This window comes from Nestor notabilis, unplaced genomic scaffold (genome assembly GCF_000696875.1).
Source record: "Nestor notabilis isolate BGI_N333 unplaced genomic scaffold, ASM69687v1 scaffold19863, whole genome shotgun sequence".
Classification (NCBI taxonomy): domain Eukaryota; kingdom Metazoa; phylum Chordata; class Aves; order Psittaciformes; family Psittacidae; genus Nestor; species Nestor notabilis.
This window is the reverse complement of record NW_009920826.1, coordinates 38807-61534: the sequence shown is the minus strand read 5'-3', so window position 1 is coordinate 61534 and position 22728 is coordinate 38807. Positions and strand designations below refer to the sequence as shown.

At 45.4% G+C, this 22728-nt stretch overlaps 1 protein-coding gene across 1 annotated transcript in view; it reads right to left on the bottom strand.

Annotated features, from left to right (window-relative positions):
* Window positions 1–404: 404 nt before the first annotated feature.
* Window positions 405–22728, bottom strand: part of LOC104402881 (muscleblind-like protein 1) — a gene marked incomplete at its 3' end in the record, with an annotated part of 60711 nt that continues 38387 nt past the window's right edge. Inside the window, exons 2-4 of the mRNA XM_010010868.1 lie at window positions 12920–13090; window positions 7296–7496; window positions 405–662 (exon numbers count right to left, since the gene is read on the bottom strand). Of these exons, the coding sequence (XP_010009170.1) occupies window positions 405–662; window positions 7296–7496; window positions 12920–13090 (630 nt within the window). The remainder of the gene's footprint in view (window positions 663–7295; window positions 7497–12919; window positions 13091–22728) is intronic.

The following is a 22728-nucleotide window of genomic DNA, read 5'->3' as shown; positions in this document are numbered from 1 at the left end:
AAGGTTGACTTCAAACTAAGTCTTTACAGACATGGACTTACGGTAACTGAAATACAGGTTTATCTATCCGTGCGAATAGATAGATACACATCTACCCACACACAAACATACAATAAACTATATATACATATATGTACACACACGTACAGACACGCACACATCTATGCACACATATATGTACATATAGATACTCTGTACATCAGCAGGCAAAATTAGTGAAACACCTTAACAGTCTGAAACTACTTAAGAGCAGATCTGGCACCACATGCTGAGAAAGCTCATTGCACCATACAGTGGCTAGGACCCCGAGCACACGCACCTCCCTCCAGCAAGAACAGCTATTACACATCAGTTATTGTCTCTCATCAACATACTTCAATTCCAGAGGCGTTTTCCAAACTTACCATAGCGGCTGCAGTCGCTGCTGCCTGGGCAGCTGCAGCTTGATTAACCTGGTACTGGGCAGCCTTGATCTTGGCTTGCAGGTGTGCAGGAGGGTGAAAGTATTTGCACTTTTCCCGTGAGCATCTCCCTTTGATGTAATCCATGCAGACAGTGACTGTGTTGTCATTGGTATCGATCATCGCGCTGTCGGCGGGGTGAGCGAACCGGCAGTCATTCTCTCCCCTGTTGCAGTTGCCACGCTGGTACTCTCGACATACCTGCAACATCAGAAAAGAAAGTTGCTTAATTTGGGTGACAGGTGTTGTGGGCACAGCTTGAAGCAGAGTCAGGATTTCTGAACATCTGTGAGAGTACTGCAAGAACAAGTGCCTGTCTCACTATGGAACACAGCAGTGGTGGGATGGTGGGCTCAGCTCTGTGGCAGCAGGGACTGCTCTAAAGCCAGTTCTGATGCCAAAGAGCATCAAAACCCACCAGGATCAAGAGCCAATCACACAGCAGGTTCTATTTTGGCTTGCACCTAGCTGCCTACCAGTTTTTTTCTGTTTTCTGAAGAAACATGCTGTGGCTAGCTCTCAGAGATAGCCTCAGGCACCACGGTGTTCAGATATGGTCACACTCCACTGTGATCTGGCTGTGACCAAGTTAGCAAGACTCAATCCAGTAGTTAAGGTGACTGGCCAGAGGTGCTGGGAGGAGGTCTGCATGGCAGTCCCTAAGCAGCCCCACCAGACAGGCGCTTTGTGCCCACACCAGGGAGCGAGCTGCACCCATGGGATGTACAGTACCGCACCCGCTGCCACCATCCAGACGTCTGCCACAAGAGGGCAAACCCGTAGTGGTGTTGGCTGCCTCGCCCGGGCTGCCCAGCGATTGTCCTGCGGATCAGCGGGAAGGTAGGTGGGCAGTACTGGGAAAGAGCAGAGGCTGCAGCCAGCGCGGCCACCGCTCCCGCTGCCACACCGCCGCCGTGTGACAGCAGCCGAACAAAGCTGAAGGAATCAGAAATCACACCAAGAAACCTGCTCTGCTGAAGGGATCCTCTACAGCACCTCTGCTGCTGGTACAGGGACTCCAGGCCGGCCTGAGCCAGCACAGAGCCCTCCCAGACCTGCAGCTACCACCAGCAGTGCACACACGACCCTCATCACCAGTGCGACAAACAGCAGCTCCCTCTTCACATACCTTGCAAACCCTGCATTTGAAAAAAATGATGTGTGTTCTTTTCATTGTCAGCTCTTCACAAACCACAAACAAAAATGCATTTGTCATTTTAGTTTTCCAAAGGCTATAGGAAACAAAAGAGGACAAAAGCAAGCAAGTCTGTGTAAAAATAAAACCACTTCAGTAGATGGAATTTCCTTTTCAAGGTGGGTGCCCATGAGCTTGGATCATAAGTATTTCCTCAAGAACCCTGGCTTTGATCCCTGCAACAAACCAAATTTGGTTGTTATTTGGTTTCCATCCATGCTAGTGCTCTAACTGTGTTTTAACCCTTGTGCTTCTTCGAGTACCAGCTGCCCATCACCTAAAAATTATGAAATGACATCCCCAAAGGACAAGAATAATGCCATTTGTGAACTCCTTCACAGGAAACATCAATTTGTCCAAGACTCCTGGTAGCTCACCCTCTCACGCACTCCAAATGGAGTGTCATGTCCACGCTCCTCCACTAGACCTGTGTCGGGCTGGTCAGCCCTATTGTCTGTATTACAATGTGCTCTCTTTCATCATCCCAGAATACTTTCTGGGTCATTGACCAGTGCTTCCTACTCTAACACAGGCCTCCCAAACAGACCAGAAAGGATGATTTCCCTTGATTATTTGTTTTACAGTCTAGAAGTAAACCAAAGCCCTTTCCTCTAAACATAAAGGATGCAACTGATGTCAGCTGACTGTCTTTGATCTGTCTTGTACTGGTAATCCACAAAACTGAGCTCTCAAAACCACTCCACATGTAAGCAAGAACTAATCCATTAACTCTACTTTGTGTTATTACTCCATTTATAACACAAAGATGATGTAAGTGCATATATATAAAAGTATCTATATACACAGAAAGAAAATGCATCCACAGATAAGCTAATTTTATTATAGTTAAAAACCAAAGAATGACCAGAAAGCTGAAATAGTTATGCAGAGATAATCTTCGTCATGTCCAGAGCAAATTTTCACAGACCTGTCATGCAGTAGGCTGAGACAAGGCGATGAATGGCTTGCTTTCAAGTGTTCCTTAGCAGATCTCTGAACGATGGTTTACAGCAGTAAGATACAAACCATAATACCGCTAGACCTTCTAATGAGCGTGACCAGCACTGGCTTTTCAACCACTGTGATAGTAACCAAGAATGTTTCCAATCCTTGTTTATTTAAAAGCAAGCACTGAAAACAGTGTTGTTTTTTGCCAGAGGCATGCAGCAGTATTTTACTCATCTGCTTGAGTAAAGACAGGCACAGAAGTATGTTGCCTGGTCCTTCAGATCTGGAGAGCTTTTATTTAGTTATTTATTAAGAGCACTGTAATTACTATCATAATTTTCAACACAGTATGTTCAGAAACATAAACAGAAGAGGCACCTGTAGGCCTCTGGCCTGTCTGCAAAAATGCTGAGTTCGTGCTGCAAACTTACTGATTCCTTGCAATTCACTTAACTTGTTCTAACTTTGGTCTGCGTTTATTCTGATTGCCCTGCTCGGATTTAAGCTGCCCACCCTGGTGGGGAGCCCACTGCTGTGCCACCACACCTATGGCAGAGGTCCCGCACTGCTCACCCAGAAGCTGGACAGAACTTTGGCCAGAGGGACACGGACAACAGAGCTAAGATCCCTGCCCTTCCAGGGTAAATCACACCTACTGTCTCCTTCTCTGCATTGAATAGAATTTATCAAAACGGGCATATTTTTATCCCATATGTTCCAAATGTTTAAGCAAATGGCGCCACTAGGTCAGATTTTCTGATTACCCAAGATCTAAAAATCCCCAGGCACTCCTAAGTTGCTTCTTTCTGGAAAAAAATGGTATATATGAACTAAGCAGGCAACAGTAGCTTGGTTGTGGCAATTTTTGACTCTTGAACACTTCTAATAGAACATGATGGCATTCAAACGGAAACACATGTGTTTTAAATAAAGCGGTTAGGCAATTACTTTCTCTCTCACTTCCCTATCCTTGCTTTTCTTCTAGTTCACTGGAAGAGCCACACTTTTGTTGAAGATATTTCTGGCAGGAGAGGAGTGTGAGGAAAGCTGTAGGAAAGGCCTCAGCCCATGGAATTTCCACCCTGACATCCAGATTCCTTACAGGAGTGGCTGAATGCACTGGACATAGAAACATCTGCATGCTATCTGTACAGGCAACACAGTCCAAATATATATGAAATCAATCCTACTGTAGGCAACAGTCACTGACCTTATCTTACGAATATTCACATTAATTCAGGAGATCAGGCACACTGCTGGACAGATTTGTGTTGTCTGCCTGCTTTCCTTAAAATCCCAGGTACACAGAGCTTTTATTGTGGAACAGTTTGATTCAGTATCCCAGAACATGTGTGCTAACTTACTTAATGCCAGCGTACATAATTCGTGAAAATAAATATTTAAAATTCTAAGCAGAACAAATCATATTCTAAGATTAGATGCTAACATCACAGTGGTTATTTTGCTCAAGGACAGTTCATTCCAAGGGAGAGCGAGCTAAGCCTTAAAAAGCTCTCTAATCATGTCATAACAAATTACAATACCGACAGCAATAACCTAACTTAAAGAGCAGGTGGACACATGCTGGCTTCTCTGAGAGGCAACAACCAGACCATGCAAAATCTTTCAAATCAGTTCTGCATTTCTGTAATCTATAAAGTCCATTAAAATGTTTGGTGTTCATAGAAATGATGTGCTTATTTGGTATTTTAATACTAAATTTGGATACTTCAGATCAAATGACCAATACTGGCAAGCACTAGCAAATTATCTTCTCACCTACATATTTCACTACTTGAACTGCATTTGCTGCGGGAAAAAAGGAAGAAGAAAAGACACCCTCTCCCTACAACAGATACTAATTTTGGAAGATAGCATCATGGTGTGGAATTGCAGAGTTGGTGGGTCAACCTGGATGTGATTCATTCCGTGATTCTGTGATGTGCTCCTGATCCCATCAAAATAAAAAGCAAAATGTAAGCAGCTTAAAGGGCAGCAGAAGCTGGATTTCTCTAAAGTTATCTACATGATGCAATGGCTAGAGCAGAGCCAAGGGAAGGCAGGGCTGGGACAGCCCTCCTCTAAGGACAAGGACATCTCCCCTGAGCAGAACCCATCAAGATAAAAGCAAGTACCACAGAGAAGGCTTCTGGATCCTGATAAGCTGGGACGTTACTCACTTGGAGAACATGGCTGAGAAGTAAGTGCCCTGCTCGACCACATTCTGCCCATGAGCCAAGCCCACGAGGGCTGGTGCTGCCTCCCCAGCACTGCCGCGGGCTCTCCCTGATGTGGGGTGCTGCCCTGCAGGAGCGCAGCCAGAAGGCAGGGACCCAGCATGTTCCTGCACGACAGCAATTCCTGCAGCAAATGAAGTCTGCTCCCAGAGGAATCCCCGCGCAGTGCCATTTCACCAGGAAAGGTGACAAAAGAGGCGCTCAAAGTCTCAGCGCTTTTTTTCAGGGGTTTCTAACCTGGCCATCATCTTCCTTTCCAAGCAAATTCAAAGCAAAACCACACAGCCTTTTTTTTTTTTTTTTCTAATTTTACTGGCATCAGATGGTTCTGCTGGCTTTTTGTAATCGATAAAACATTCAGACTGTGCCCTGGGTGTTTTGTGAGAGTAACACTCTCACAACTCCCTCTTGTGCAGAGGAGTTTGGCTCAGCAGTATATCACTTCTCTAAATAGCTATATAAAGAGAATGGAAGCATCCAGAGGACCAAATCTTGCCTGTGAAATCCCAGATTTCATTAGCTCCCTGTGCACTTTGGTCACAGTCTGCTAGCCAGCACCAGCTCTGCCCTGGAGGCACCACATGAAGAGGTGTCCCCGCACAGTCCCTCTTGGGCTCCCACGGACATACTTGCTTCCCTGGCCAAGGGCAGAGCTGGTGATCAGGAACTTCGGGTATGTCCTGCTCTTGCTTACCAGCATAAAGGTTTTGAGCCCACATGTCCCCAACACCACTGACCAGCACCACAGCCTCTTACACACGTGGAAGCACAAACACAGCAGCTGACCATGGCATTGTGAACCGAAGGGCTTCCTGCCATTGGTGTCCTCTCTCAGTACTGATTTCCAAATCTAGCAAGATTTATTTATGAATTTATCTAATCGCATTTCAGTTTTAATCCACTTCTGGCAGGTATCCATTGTAAAATAGAGTCCTCAAAGGAAAAACATCCCTTGGTGATTCCAAACAGCCACCCATGCATCAGCTCTCAGCAAAGTGTGTCTGCCTCTCCTGTAACCTGACCATGCTTTGGGGAATGCTTTCCTTGGAGAAAACATCTCTAAAAAGGGAAATGATGTGATCCCACAGAAGGGGAACCTGTGGTGACGTTAAGTCTCAGAATAGTGACAGTGCAGTGGGAAATGCTTGCTGCCAGATGAGTCTCCATGCTCCTCCCAACTCACAGTGTTCTGAGCAACAGCTTGTCAGTCAGAAATGTAACTAAGAAAAAGGAATTAATTTTCCTTCTAAGAGAGTTAATCCCTGTTAATGCAGATACATGAGTAGAAGGACAAGCATTACAGTTACAACTAGATGCACTGTAAAACAGAGATCCTTCTTGCTCCTTCCATCATGCTCCCTGAGTTCAGGGACCATATCCAAGAGGAGAACAACCCATCCACCCCTGCACTCCCAAGCCTTCACATTCTCCCCACGCAGCGATGTTGCAAGGAACTCTACGACCTGCTGCTGCACCAATGCTACAGAAACATTAATGCTGAGCACAGGCCACTGAGGCACAGGCTGAGGGCAGAGCATGAGGTCTGGGGCTGCAGGGACAGGTCACAGCAAAACTCATCTCTCTCCACTGCCGACCAAACCTGCTGCTGGATGCTGTGCATGCCAGAGAGGGACAGCACCAGCGCCTGCTACAGGGAGAGCTGACCTCCTGTAGGCAGTGCATGCCCTAACACACCGCTGTGTCAAACAGACAACTGGGATGACAGTGAATCAGCCCATGTGCTCAGCCTCTCCCATCACTGCCTTTTAACCACCAGACCTTACCAGAGCCGTGAGTGCCCACACACAGGCTGTGCTTGCAGGTGTGCCCCAAGCACGCGGCAGCCAGTGGCATGTTGCTGGCTCGTCGCCCATGCTGCTGCAGCACTGATAAGGTGCCGAAAACACTGTAAGGCCTTTCAGATAAGGAAGATTCGGGGCACGGGAGAGGACCAGCTAGAGAGCACTAACATTTGTCAGGGTTGTAGCAAGGATAAGCTGGGTGCAGGAGGCCAGCAGGGGAGTGCCAGCACCATCTGTCCAGAGTGAACCTAAGAGAGAGGCTGAAAGTCATCTTTTACCAAGGCAGCTGAAGCTCTGCCTTGACACTGCCCCTCGTACTCAGTACCCATATCCATGGCCTCCCCACATTGCATACATTAACACCTTCTGGGCATACATTAACACAGTTTTGAGGTGCTCTTGCTGCTGCCATGGCTATTCCTAAGAGGGCTTGGTATTTCCATTTCTTTCTGCATTGGAGGGTCAGAAGCAGAACCACAAGCATTAACTTACTGTACTAAGTCACTTCTCATCCTTATCTGTTACTCAGACTCGATATTATCACCTGAAGTAAAACCTGCATTATTTTCTTTTACACAAAAAGTATTTTATATCTAGGAGATATAATAAATGATACAACTTGTGAGAGTAAGTTACACATATTGGCTCCTACCTCCAGCCTGTCTGTCCTCATTAACTTTTGGGCAGCAGCGGCAGCAGCGGCAGGAACCGGGACACCAGGGTTCCCTGTCACCAGCATTGGGGCAGTGGGCAGGATCTCCGCTGGTACGAGGCCTGGGGAGACAGGTCCCAGATAGGGGTTGAAGGCGGCTGATGCGTTGGTGGCTAAGCTCGGTGCAACAGAAAACATCGGCTGCAATCAGAGAAAAGAAAGACACTTCAAATACTTATACTTGCCATGCTGTCAGCAAAAGACCTTTTTGGCTATTGCCTTGAGCACAACTGTAGTGAGTTTCTGTTACTGAGGGAAAAAAAATCTGTCATGTTTGCAGGACATGAAGAACACCCATGCAAATGTTGCACACAAGCAAGACCACGAAGACAGGCATCTCCTGCCAGCCTCCGCTGGTTCTCCTGCCCAAGCTTCCCTTGAATGCTCCTAACACATAGCTGCTCATAGAGCAAACTCATTTGATCTGCACTTGAGCAATGCCACCATAAACAAGCACTCCTCCTGGCCATAGGAGGAAGACTGAGGCTTTCAGAGGGATACATCCAAAATGTGTATAAACATCCACTCTCGGGGAGAAAGGCATCTGTGCAAGAGCCTCAACACGCCATCACACCGCACTCATCTTCAGACACAGATAAATACATTTCTGACCCTCATGACAGCCAGCACTGATTCAGAAATTACAGAGGTTTAATAGAGAAACAAGACCAGATGACCACAATAATTTATTTTTACAAAATTGAACAGGCTGTCCATGCAGATATTCAGAAAGAAATACACTGCATCAAGGATATGCTTTATTGAGACTAAAACATCAGTAAGCCAGAGAAAGAGAGAGAGCATGCAAGTACTACTTTTTTGTTTGTTTGCTTGTTTTAGAAAAGAGTCAGATGCCCTTGAAGGCTATCACATGTTGTGAAGATAACTGGATGTAGAAGACTAAATAATGCTGTAAGACCAAATGCAGTGCTGTTACACTGCAGTAAAGATTAAATAACTCTTCTGTCCCAATGAATGCAAAGGCACTGCACTACCACTGTAATTGCCAAATAAAATTTAGTCTGGAGTGTTTAGTATCTAAATAAAGCAGTTACTCAAGGCATTTAGATTCTTATTCAAAACTAATTTTTAGAGGGAAAAACAACTACAGAGTTAACCTAACTCTCTTTCTCTGTTTCATATCTATTTAAACCAGACAGCATAGCACACCACATGCTTTCGTATTCCTGAGGAAATGACTGAACTGTTTGGAAGCAAGTAACAACTCCATTTGAAACACTGGACAAAAACAAAGAGAGAGATTACTGGATAAAAAAGAGTCAACGCTGTACAAATGGGAATAATTTCTTCAATGTCTCTGGTTCTCATCCATGTGAATGAAAATAAACCAGGCAAATTTTACAGGAAATGAAACATGACTCTGACTCTCAAGTACACTATTAATTAACTGTACTTTTCATTGCTGTGCTATCAGCTATGTAATAATGAACACTAAAAATAAAACTACAAACCAGTCTGTTTGTAGTTTGAGATATCCATGTTTGATTTCAGCCCAATATACTCACTGTAAATAAAAGACTACCCCATTTATTTTCTACCAAGATAATTTCATACTAATATAAATATCTTGTGGTCTTTAATCCTGCAATCACTGCAAAATAATAGCATATTTTATCAGAACCACTTTGTATTATTCTGAAACTCACAGGTATTTTGCAATGTGCTGTACCCATGTAAATTAGGAGATAAAAACCTGTACTACAGTTGCACTGGCCCATACTCAGAGCCACACTGCTGACAGAAAGAGACCATGAAGTGGTGGAATCTGTGCAGCACAGAACTGCTTCTTGGTGGCAGGACTCTGTCAGGGCACAAAACCATTCAACTGCTCCAGCACCAACCCAAGGCTTGGGTGGCTATGGGATGGGGAGGAGCGGGACTCTACTGCAAAGGTCATCTCAAGCACGGCCCTGACAACCAAGAGCAACAGCTGAGGGTCAGCTTGGGCTCCCCTGCCTGTAACTACAAACTGGTCAGAACTGGGCCCTCAATGTGACTCAGGACAGGAGAGGCAAAGTAGGGGTCCAGCTCCATCCGTGCTGCTGGGCCCAGCTCTGCTCTTTACTGCTGACTTGTTTTCCAGTGAACTTTCACTTCCCATCTCTAGAAGCAGAGGTATTATTTATCACCACGACCAAACCATAGAACTACTTAGGGGCCTTGCAGTTTGGGTCCTCCTGTGCTGTGCCTCTTGCAAAACGGCTCCAAAAGCTCCTGAGATTAGCAGAGAGTACGAAGGAGGGGATAGCCTTGGATGCAGGTCTGTGCTGCCAGATGCCCCATAATCCACATCGTCTCCTCTACTGAATAATTCTGCTGTAAAATTGCCTGTGCACAACTAACGTGAACCTCACCAGCAGGTCTGACCTCCACAAGTCTGACACTGCTTGCTAACAGAGTCCACTGATTGGGAAGGAGACATGGGGGCACCTTATGAATCAGCCTCTGCAGCACAGTGGAGCTGTGGCTCCTCCCCAGACGGACAGACAGGCTTTATGCCAGCACTCCAGCTTGCTGACCCAGAGGGACCAGCTACCCACAGGGAAGGAGCTGGACTCATTCAACACATCTTTAACAGTCATCTACAGAGCACCTGCCCCACCAAGGAAAGCACAAGAGTGCACCGCATACACAGAGAGAAACACTGACAACCTACCCCTACCTGTGAGTTATAAACACAACTGCAGGAAAGGCTGCGACCTTGCTCTGCTGTAGATTAGCAGCTGCAGCATGCAGCAGTTTGCCTCTGGAGCACCAGTGCTCTGCAGAAACCCATGCCTGACTAACAGACCCCCAGCTCATGAAAACCCCGCTCACCATCAGAAACCCCCTTCCTCAAGTGCCAGTTAAAAACAGATAAAAGAGTGAACTAGAAAGGAAAGATGGGAAAAGTCCACAGACATTACTTGCAACCAAGATAATTAAAACATTTATCAAACAGAAATATGAGTGAAAGGATCCCACTGCTTTGCTTACCAAAATAGAGTCTCATTAAGTTAGTTCACTTACTTTTATTAAAGCATAGGGTACTGATTTTAGTAAAACAAAACAAACTGAAGCATCATAGGATGGGATGATATTAATCAGTTGCCAGAACACCCTGAAATAACATCTATTTCAACTGTGCTAAGAAATAAAGTAATTTTACAACCAAATTAGTAGGATGACATCCATTTGGAAACACTATTGCTGGGACAGCCAGTGGGCCTTGCTATGAATCCTCGTACTGAATGAGACTGCATTCTGAACACAGTCTGCAATGCCTAACATCCAGCAATGCATACAGAATCACTGAGCCGTGACTGGAAGGGTTGTGCTGCACTTACCACAGTGACTTAAATTTTGCTCATTATGGACAGTGTGAGCATAGCATAAAGGAGAACTGAAATATGATTTAAATGTTGTCCTCACGCTAGTCTCTTCTATATTAAAAAGGAAAGCTAATCTAGAGGACTGCATTAGTACTTTTTTGCATGTTTACCCATGTGTTGGTGTGTGCCTACACATCGCTTTGTATAAACCTGAGAGCCACAAACAACCAAGCAGGTTAACAAAGAAGAATATCTTAAGCAATGGTTACTACTGTTGGCTGCATTCTGACTTAAGTTTTCTAATAGTCCCAAATATGAATGTACTGGCACTAATGCTGTGTCACTGTACTCAGATCAGGAAATAAAAATAAAATTGTGGCATGTGTACACGTCTGCTTTGAGCTGTTGAAACTGAAAAATAATTCTGAGGTTGCTCTGGAGTTGAAGCACGTACAGTACAGCCTGTTTTTGAGCTGTCTAGCTGTACAGACACTTAATTTGGTTTCTGATCTGAAAGCCAGCAGCAGTGGGCACCAGCCCACAGGCAGCCCCATTTCTCCTGCAAGACAGGAGCAAGGAACTGGCTGTGCAGCACAGTGCCAGGGTGTCCCCAGGAGCACTGAAGTGCCACAGCCTGTGGTGCCTGTGCAGTGATGCTGCCTCAGCAACTCCCCTTGCCTGGGTGACACAGACAGTTTTACCAGAAGAGAGGAAAAGAAAACGTGGTATTGTCTCATGGTGGGCTAACAGGTACTAAAGCCAATTTACTGTGACTATCCTACATTTTTTGCTTTTCTCCCCCACATACAGTTTTTCTTGAAACAGCCAAGGCATAAAGCTCTGTGGGAGAATAACAGTTACATTAACTGAATCAAATAAGATACAAAATATTTACTGGTATTCTGTAGACCCACAAAATGTGGGGCCAAATAACCATTTGAAACAAGTATGAGAGTCCTTTCTGGTGAGATGATTCTTCTTAAGGATTTAGCTATACTTTGAGGAATATTAATTGTCACTATGTTTTTGGAAATAAAAGTTGAAGAACTCATCTAACAGAGTGAATATAGGTTTTCTAATGGAAGGTATACAGAGGTAAATAAATCTCCCTAAATTCTACCTTTGCCAGCAAGAAAGGAACTGTCAGAGAAGTACTAATGAAGATATATTTATTTTATACATATGTATGTGAGGTTATTTTTCCCTTTGCTGCCATTTTACCAATTGAAAGGGAGAGCTTCTGCCAGGGGAGCATTGTTTGCCTTTTTATGTAGAAGATACCAGCCTTGCTCATACATTAATCAGCGTCAGTCTTGCTCATACATTAGTCAGTACCCTCTAGTGTTTGAGCTAGAAATTTATATCACAAGGATTCTGGGCCAAATTTATCCATAGGTTAGCTCAATGACCTCTCTGGATTGCATTAGCGAGGGATCTGGCACAGGATGTTCAGTTCCCAAAGGCGTACGTGCACAGTGGGTTGATGCCAATCATCTCTCTATTTGCTGAAACGAGGGATTACCGCAGAGCAAGAACTTCAGCCACAGCATTCGACTTCGTGGAACACTGCACTGCGCCTCCTTACTACGATATAAGAGAAACAGATATGATGTAATCTGTGATCACATTTTACTGTGACCGGACAAGAGATTCCTGATAGACTCTCCTTACCCTATCCCTTGGCTTTCTGTAGAAAATATGATTATCTGTGCTTCTCCTTCTTCCTGCCAAGCCTAATCTGTTGATCCTGCACGTCAGACTGACACGCACCATACATCACTCAGAGCAAGCTTTCTGCTCTGCCTGACAATGTGCTGTAAAAGCCAAAGTCAAATTCCAGCAAGTAATGCCCTGAGAAGGTTCCCCGAAGTGAATGGAAAACATCCAATGGGAATCTTCTCAAATCCAGGAATTTCCTAGGGCACATGAAATTGCAAAGGAAACATCTATTTACAAAAGTCCGACACAGATCACTCACTTTCCTAATTTTAAAAAATAAGGTGCAATGCGAATTAAATTAACAAAAAATTATTAATTACATTAACAATATTACTTCAGGCAAGGGAAAACTAAGCAGTACAAAGACATACAGACCAGCATTTCATTGTATTGATTTCTCCACCAGTTACTGACATTTGTGGGATTTCACAGGCAGACAAGCACCCCTGCTAACAATTTACTTCAACTAGAACTCACTGTGCTCACTGATAGAAGCCAAAAAGCAACACATACCACAGGCTGCAGCGGGGCACCAGGCATCATGGCATTGGCAAGCTGCATCTGCTGGGCCAGCATGGCCATGTTCTTCTGCTGAATCAGGTTATTGCGCCCATTGATCTCCAACTGCGTTTTTAAGTGGGGTGGTGGGTGAAGATATTTGCAGTTTTCCCTCGAACATCGACCCTGAAAAAAAGAATTGTCATAGTTGGCTTAGAAGCTACAGATATATCTTCGTTCTTATGTGGTGAGCTAAAACAAACGCAACATGCACACTACAAGCTGGAGGAAAGCCCCTGCAACTGATCAAGGTGCTACTGCAGACTGACAAGAGCAACTTGACAAATCCACTATCAGCTGCTTGCTTTGCTTTTCTAAACTATGTATTTCTGCAGTACAACTCTAAAAAATACTGTTTCATTTAAAAGTCGCTGAAGGTGAGCAAACATCAGTTTTTTGAAAGCACAGCATGTTCATCTGCTATGGGCACATCATTTTGCCCAGTGAAAGCTGTGCCCATGGGGCAACACCACAAATGCCCAAGGCTTGCTTCTCTTTCTGCTGTGCAGGAGCACAAGAGGCACTGAGCACACAACAAAACATGTGGTCAAAGTACCATTATCACCAGGAAAATAGCACCGGCTCTGCACTTTCACTAGACCTGGAATACAGCATCTTTGAAGAAAACCTCTTACATATGATGCTTTTTTGTTGCAGTTGTGTAAACGGAACAAGAAAATCAGAATGGACTTGTTTCTAATTTTTTCATTAAATTCAGATGTGGTAAACAACAAGTTTCATGCACTAATTTTATTTGGATGCGAGGACATTCATCAATTTGACAAGCATTCACATTGAGAAATAACAAAAAATCCTTCTGTGTACAACATATAATCAAACCCCACGCAACGGGTGCTGCCTGCACGGCTGCTCGGACACAGTGTGCAGCAGAGGAGGCCAGGGGAGGAAACCCGCCCTGTTCTGAGGAAGAGAATCCCCTCTCCTCATGGCATGTGAGCTCTGGTTTCACATTCCAGGAGACTTCTGAAAAGGCAAACTCATTAATTCATACTAATTTTTCTTTTAAATTGGAACACTCAATCCCATACTTTCACTGAAGGGATGACAGACATTAAAAAGAAAAAAACCCAAACCAAAACCAAAACACCCCAACAAAGATTAGAAAGGAGAAGTGAATCCCTCTCTGGGAAAACCAAGGATTCCTTAAATTAAATTTTTTTCCTCTTTACTCATTCATCTTTGAAATAAATCCAAACAGGAACAATGACAAGGCAAAAGACAGCCTTAATTTTAAGTCAGAAACTGTTTTTATCAGGAAACAAATTAATTCAATTTAGTTTGACCTTATACTGCAATTTTGCTCAGAAAGTTAAAATGTATTCTCATTATAAGATCTGCCAGAAATATAATTTGTATGATGATTTTTGTCTCCCCTTGAGGCTGGGATAAAGGGTTTGCTGCTGCCCCCCTCCTAGGCTGTCTCTCCTGCTGACAGTCCAAAGTTCTTAAAAGTAATTTTCATAGTTATTCATCTGACATCTATGTGATCCCTGCACAGGAAGATGCACTTGATACAAATGAAAATATGGGAAGTTTCATGGATATCTTCAGGTCTCCAGGCTGAATCCACCAAGATTATAGAAAGCCCTATGTATATGAAGATCACTACTGTAGTGAACAGCAAAGAAATTCCATCTTTCAGAGCATCTGTTCATAAGCGCTGAGCGTATTTCCTTGACTGAAGCACATTTTCCATTACATGATCCTATCTACCTCCAGAGATAACACAGGAGAGCTGAGTAACACCAGCCAGCTACAATGGGAAGTTGCAGACAAAGAGAAACCCCAGTGCCTGGCTATGCCATGCCCACCGCCACCTTGCTGGTCTGGACACAGAGCTGCAAATGTGTTGGTCTTCTTGTTTGTGGCAAGAGCTGGAGGGCTCCCAGGCCCCTGGTGTGGAATTTTTGCCTGTGCCTCACACAGCCCTGGACAGGGCTCCCGCTGGCACTCGCTCGCTGTATAGAGGGGTGCTGTGGGCTGTCCTCAGCAGAGCTGATGCACAGAAGGGATCACCAAAGTCACTTGCAAGAAAATGTCCCTAAATAACACAGCTCTGGATGACAGAAGATAACCAAGATAGGCCAGATAATCCCGAAAAGCTAAAAGCAAAACAACTTCGCTACAGATAAGATGGAGAAAAAAACCCATGTGCAGTCTGAGAAAATATTTTTACAGGGGAATGGAGTTTCCCAATGCAAATAAGGCTTAGGATTCATCAGTAACAAACATTAATGATTCCTAAGGAGAAAAGACAACTTAATGATGGCAGCAGGTATCAATGTTCGTGGAACATGAATTTTAGTCACTGTGCTATTAATTGAAACCATGTTTTTTTATGTGTGCCTATAGGCACATACAGAGGTGTGCATGGCCTGGGGTGGACCGGCAGAAATGATGCGCTGGACATCTCCCACCCAGCTCATCAGCACAGCACACCTTTGCTTGGGAGGTGAGGGGTAAGTATGCTTTCAGCCTGGGGGTATGCTTTCAGACAAATTCTCTCCTTTAGTGCCTTACAGACAAGAGTGTTCAGCATTTAAGACATTTTGCACAAATAATCCAACCTCATTTCAGCTCACATGTCTCTCTCCCCCCAGCATTGCACAATTATATGAAATGGTAGGTAAAAAGCAAGCGCTTTGGAACAGCTTTATTTATGTAATTTTTTCTCTTGATACTAAAACCCATGTTAATTGTTGCTACCACTAAGTAACATGGGGTAAAATTACACATTTACTAGCTGCCTGAAAGATGGTATCTTACATTAGCACAGTGTAAAAATCAGACTTAATTACTACTAAATGGGTAACATGAAACTACAACATGTGTTACTGGAATCAGAGAGAAGCAATTAGCAAACCTGATTTTGAAATGCAAATTAAATTCAGTGTCCTCAATTCAGTGGTGGGGTTTAGGCTGCTTCACAACTCCCCAGACTGGATCCTAAGCCTGGCAGTATGGGTTGCATAGCATGATCGTTTAATGTACTTCAAAGACTCAAATGCTTTAAGGCCAGAAGAAACCATTACAGCAATCTAAAGCACTGCCCTCTCCTTTGTTTCCCTATCAAGGCCATCATTTCTGTTCACTTAGCAGATGATCTTTAAGAAAGACAATTTACTCTCAGTTAAGGGCTATGGGAATATACCATGTTTCCAAGGTAAACTGTGATTATAGTTATCATTAGATAATATAAAAAAGCTTATATCCTTGTGCATGTTGCTTTGGAGCCCAGTCCAGCGTTTTAACCTTCAATCTTATTTAATTTTCAGATGTTAGCAAATTTTCCAAAAGAAATGCAGAGTTCTCTGTTTGGCGACAGGGTTTCTTGCTTACTCCATGGATCTTTAAAAATGGTCAACAGAGCACCCAGGAGTTGGAAACCAAAGACTGAAAAGCACTGTCAAAAATCTCCATCAAGAACAGGGACTGAATTAATCTCCTTTATACCGCAAGCAAGTAGTTTCTCAGTTACCTTTTCACTAGATTCTGATAACTTCAGTCAACAGAATTTAAGGCACATTTTAATCTCTCTGAACCTTTCTGAACTCTTCAGTGCTTTTTCAGTCATAAAAAAAGAATACTACAAGCCAGTAAATTCAGCGAAGCAGAAGTTGAGGCTGTGTCCAGAAATGCTGTATAAACACACTAGTTCTACCAGAATTCTGCTGGACTAAAACTTATCAAACATGCTCCCGAGGCTCCTCAGGTACACTCAGTAGCAGAACCCCCTCCCAGACCTCCAGTCCCTTGAGAGAAGTGGGACAAGACCTCCCACATGGGCAGAGCCAGCAGAGAAACTTGGGGTGCACAGCATGACACTAAGCAGGGAAAACACCCACACAGCACTGTGGTATTTGGCAAAAACCTGTTGCCAAGATCCTGCCTTTACTTCTGCGCTAAGGACTGCTGCAGGAAGAGACTCAGAGGCCAGGCCTGCCAGCCACACAGGGCCGCACCAGCACCCTCCCTGCCGAGCAACCCCGCTGTCCCTGGCCAGCACCTCCAGCTACCACCCTCCCGACATCAGCGTCACTGAGAACAAGCCCCATGCACTGCAGTGAGCCTTTGTGCACACCCTGCTCACAAATACGGAGTGAGGAAGACAGCGAGCTGAGTCCATCTGCAGCTCTTAATGCCGGAGCGGGGGGAAGCTCTCACATGATGTTTTTCTCCAGCTATCATATCAACAATGTTCAGGCAGAGTGCCCAGATGAACTGAACAGCCAGCCCAACTGTCATTAAATCAGGGCAGCATGACATCTGCAGTATTTTAAGCTGTCTAACTTTGGCCCAAGCAGGCAATGGGGACTGGGAGAGAGAGGTACAGGCAGCCTCTGCATGGGGCCCAGGAGGTGCCCCCACACCCCGTGCAGTGCTGGGCATGCATCTGGTGTTACTCACCCCAGTAGGGCTGGGGCAGGGAGGGTGCCCTTCTTTGCTGGTAAGGTCTCCTGCCTCGCTCTGCAGCACTTTCTGTGCCCATGTTAAATGTTTACACTTCACTGACCCAAGCACATAGCAAGCACACCTTGAGCTGGTGGGCAGCCATGGGGGGACCTGGCTGCCTCCTCAGCACCCTTCTGGGGAGGCAGTAAGGATGGAGCCAGGGGCTGTAGGCCCAGCATCACCACAGGGGCTCTGTCTGTCTGTCCACCCCCGCTGCCTGCAGATCAGGGCCACCACTGAATACCTGCCTAATTTAAACGCCATGCAAACATCATGAAATGGTGAGGGCATACAAGGACAGCATCAAGAAAAGACATTTGCTTACAAGCTGATCTACCTGCATGTTACCTTCTGCACCACTCCTCCTAGTAGTGTCAGCGTCACCGAGAGCTCTGCTCCTGCCCATGCCTGGCGCTGAGCCAGTGCAGCTCCTGTGCCTGGTGCAGGCGGTGGGCCAGCAGCTGGCTCTGTGGATATGCTGCATCTCTACCCAAAAATGCCCAGAGGTCTTTGGCTGCCACCCGCTCCCTGCCACTCACTGCCAGGTCCCTTGCTCAGAGGCGATAGCACTGGCAGACTTGCCATTGGCTTCCCAAGCACAGAGCATACACCACTGGTTGTGCCAGCACCACCAGACGGCATCAGCACCCGGCTATGCCCCAGGTTTGCATCCTGGTCAAAACTGCAGCAGCCAGGTACATGAAAAAAGCCAAACCATAAGCAGCTGCAAAGACAGCAACTGAGGAGCGGGAGCTGCCACACTGCATGGGGTGTCAGCCAGTGAATGGCCAGAGACACTGGGATGCTACACAGAATCCATTAAACACGGCTTTTTGACCCTTGCACAGCTCCCTAAGAAATAAAAAAATAGCACTGCAACCACACAGAGCACTGAACACCTTAAAAATTGGTTATTGCTAATCTCAATATTCTTCATAAGCTGCACCCCAAACCCTTAAATCTAGGTATTTTCCTGAAGGTTTCTGCATCTTTAAAAAGCTGCTAGTCAGATTTTTGTGCTGAGAGAGTTTTTAGTTGGAAACAGGGATTAATAAAAATGTGTCTGTAAGAAAATATTTACTTTGTTTATTTATTTGTTGACAGAAAATGCCTGTTTTCTTTGACTTTTCTATTTATTTCCCTAGACAGGTAGAAGAAAGTAGGACTGCCCCTCAGCATGTGCCTATCAATCATGTACATTTCACTTTCACTGCTCAGAAATGCTGTAAAGAAGGCCAGTCCTCTCTGGCTGTGGGATCATGATGCTGTGGCAGCAGCCTAGATGCGTGTGCCTGACTCAGTGGTGTTCAGCCTCCTGTAACACCTTATGCAGTGTGGCCTGGGACTAATCAAAGTCTGGTGATCAGGAGTTATTCTTCCCAGTGCCTTCGAGGGGCAGGGACATGCATCTGTCCTCCCCCAGACCTCTAGAAGCATCTCCCAGCTGTGCAGTTGGGTTCTATTCCCCACAAAGCGGGAGTAATTTCCTGTGAATATGCGCAGAATTGTGGAAGAGAAAACATGGAAATCTCAGAAAAAAAGAAACCATAGGCAATCCTGTCTCAGAAAAATCACCCAAAAATTCTGCATTCTGAAAATTCAGTTTATTTCTACACTACTTGGATCATCTGACGTGTTGGATATTGATGTTACATCTAGATACTTAAGACTTTCACATATATGAGCAAGAAATGAGCCCATTTCTGTGAGGTCACTTTCTTCTCTACACCACCATCTTTCTGTGAAGCGCAGCATGTCCTGTTTTTCAGATCCCACACTAGATGTTAGAAATACAACAGCAATTCTCGCTCTCTGAAAATAATTTCCTTCCAGAAAATGTCCTGATTGCATGTTTAATAATGAAAAAGTATTCTTGGGATTCACTTCTGAGACTGCAAACTCCTTCATCCACTGCAGTTACAGCTTAGGTAATACAGGTACTACTAATTTTTACTTTTTCCTTGAGGGAATGTTTAATGGAAATATCATCAGCGGTAAGTAATTAGCAAGAAAATAATTTGAGCTTAGTGTGCTATGGAGCACCCTGTGAGACTGCGCTGCTGCCTGGCAGAGAAGCACGACCCACTGGTAGCCTCAGGGCACACGTGTGGTGCTGTAACAGACCTGATGCTCACCCACAGCCGCAGCGCAGCCCACAGCTTTGGGCAAAATCCTCCATGGCCTGCAAATGCTCTTTCAAATGCTGGCTCTCGGGATGACATCGGAACCAGCTTCTGCATCCATGACCCTGGCGTCTCCGGCACTCCACTGCTGGTCTCTACCTCTGCTCTGGTAAGGCATGTGTGAACGCCTAATCTCATGCACACTTAGGCCAAAGTGCACACACTTTATGCAAGTATCTGCACTGAGGTGTGAAAAGCAGGTCCCTGACTTTAAGTAGTTGCTATTAGATCTTCAAAGCTGGTTTAAGAACTTAACATAAACTTTAAACTAATTCAAGTTGGAAACAGTTACTTTCCAACACCTCCTTAGAAACACCATCTTATCTGTCATGCAAAGGAAGAACAGCAAAAGGTGGACTTGGCTCCAGCCTAAAACTTTCTTGGAAAGCACAGCCTGGTGAGGCAGTAAATAAGGTCTAATTAGCAAACTGCTCTCATAAGGTTATGCTCCTCTGGGCACAACCCATCAGGACCCCATGGTGCCTGTGCAAGGGACCTTGCAGGAGTCCAGGGCAGCCCCTGCGCAGGGGCATTCCCAAAGCCGAGACATCCTCTCCTTAAAAACTGTGGATAGGCAATGGGAGGTCTTCCACACCAAGTCGTCGCAGGGCACAGGGAAGACCCAGAGCACTCCGCTGTGCTGTCACCCAGTGCGACACCCAACGTGAACCCTCCTCTCGCAGAAGGTTCTGCGGGAGACCACCACATCTACCTCCAGTACCCCCTGAATCTCAGGCTGAAGCTCCTCAAAGCAGGCCTTACCCTGCTTATCCTGTGATTATTTCCAGGGGTTGCTATTTACAGTAACATAACGTGTAACTGTTGTCAGTGTTCTCTGTAGCATCCACACTACAGGTTCTGGACAGTGACACGGTGCGCAAAGCCATTGGGGACACTGCTCAGCACTGCATGGTTGTGACCAAACCCACACATTAGAGGAGAGCACAGACAGACGACACTGCACTTGCATTTCTATTTGCAATGTTAACAGCAATTAGACAGGCTGCCAGTGCTGGGATGCCTGCAGTTTTGGAGAGGAGGCACCCTTTGCAGAAGAGGTTGAAGGTTTTGGAAGGATCAGCAAATACCAGATTGGGCACAGCCATAGTAGACATACAGAGACTGAATAAAGATCACAGTTACTGCTGTCATTTGATAAACACCAGAGAGTGCACAACGAGCACAGTAATCTTGCCATCGCTACTTAAGCTTATCCCTCTGCAGCAGCATAAAACCAGAAAAAGCAGACAGATCCAGCAAGTCATTGGTGTGCTCCATTGACTCTGCATGTCCCGGCACAGCACTGACTCCTTACTTCAGCCAGGGCAAGCTGCCTGACTCCACACAGAGCTTTCCTCTGTGTTTCTCGAGGTAGGCAACATCAATTGCCCTTTGTGTATCTGACGCAAATACATCTGTATGGACAAGTTTCATAAATACAATTGGTCTGGGAAAGTCTTAAAACTAAGCTGCACCAGCCTGCTGGGTCTGTTTATTTATGCTATTTTTATACCACTGCAGTAGCACAACCTGAGTTACCAAGCACTTGCTCCACCACTCTGCGCGTGTTTATACAAGAACTACTGCTCACAAAAGCAAATGGGAAAGCTTCTTGTTATTCATCAACCCACCAACACTGTACCATTAAAATATCACCATAGATGTCCAGGGCAGAGAACCAAGAGCACCAACGTGCTACTCACTGCGTGCAGAGATGTTACTGGAACAAACCCTGGCTCTTCCCCCGAGGTCCCTGGAATAAGTCCCATGAGCTCTCCTCCGAGGTCCCAGCACCGGCCCGGTCCCTGCAGGCAGAGCCACAACGCATGGAGGAGCATGAAGCCCTGTGTAGTGCGGTGCAGACACCAGTGGGTGCTGATGCTGGCGCGGCTTCCTCACCCTGACCGCGGGCCATATGCTCACTTCGGAGCCAAGACACTCACCTGCAGCCCTGCAGCACTGCCCCTCACCGCCCTCAGCTAAACATCTAACAAAAAAAGGCACTGCTACCTATAAATACAACGTAAGCACAGGCCTGATGCAACAACCTTTCAATTTAGATTTTTAGCACACATTGCTGCACAGGATGTTCTGGAGACAAATTAATTCTCCAATTAAAAATTGTTGCTTAGCAACAGGGTTTGAGATGCAGAAGGGAAAAGCCGGGTGCCCGTGAGGGCTGGCAGGACAGGCGAGCTGCCTCTGCTGCAGCCAGCACTGGACCCCCACCACAAAGGAGGTGTCCATGCAGCACCTTGTGTGCAACAGGGAAAAACAACCCTCCAGTGTCACAGGGAAACACAAGCTGTGGCACTAAACTCTGCTCCAAATTCTACTTTTGCGTATTCCAAAACAAATTGAAGTGAAAGAAACACCAGCCCCAAGGATTTGCTCTGGCTTTTGAGCAAGTATTTTCTTCCTCAGGTGATTTTGTTAAATTATGGTTAAATATGTGATCCTGCATGCAGCATTGCTGGTATTGCTTCTAACAATAAATCCATGAGACAACCTCCACACCCCAAAATGCAAAGAACCTGGCTTTGAATCATAAAAATGTCAACCACAGGCAGGCTGCAATTTCTGCTGACAGACTCTGGCAGCTACCATGGCCTTTAACCATCTGCAACATTACAATGGACTCACCACAACACTTCTGTGCCATTAGTTACCAAATCCTGCTTTTCAACATTAGACATAGAACCCTCTAATATTTAACAGGCTGCTTCATGGAAACAAAAGAAAAAGTTTCTTGCGGCCAGCATACACTTCTGAGTGCTGTACATCCCAATAGCGCCACATGAACATTTACCACCCCATCACTATTTAACAATTATTAATGACAGACACAATTAAACCAATCACATTGGGGTATTCTGAACATGCCATGGTACTGAATGGCAACAGCCACAGCTGAGGATGCTCCGCTCACGTCTCCTCTTGGTTGGAGAGCTCTGCCTGTTGCTACCACCTCTGCAGCAGTGCTGCTGGTCCCCAACTGACTTGCACCCATGCCAGCCAGAGCTAGCAAACCAGCAGCCACACTGAACAGCGCAGCTCCAACAGGTTAAATATTTTTGCTCTGAAACAAACATGCAAACACCTCCCTCT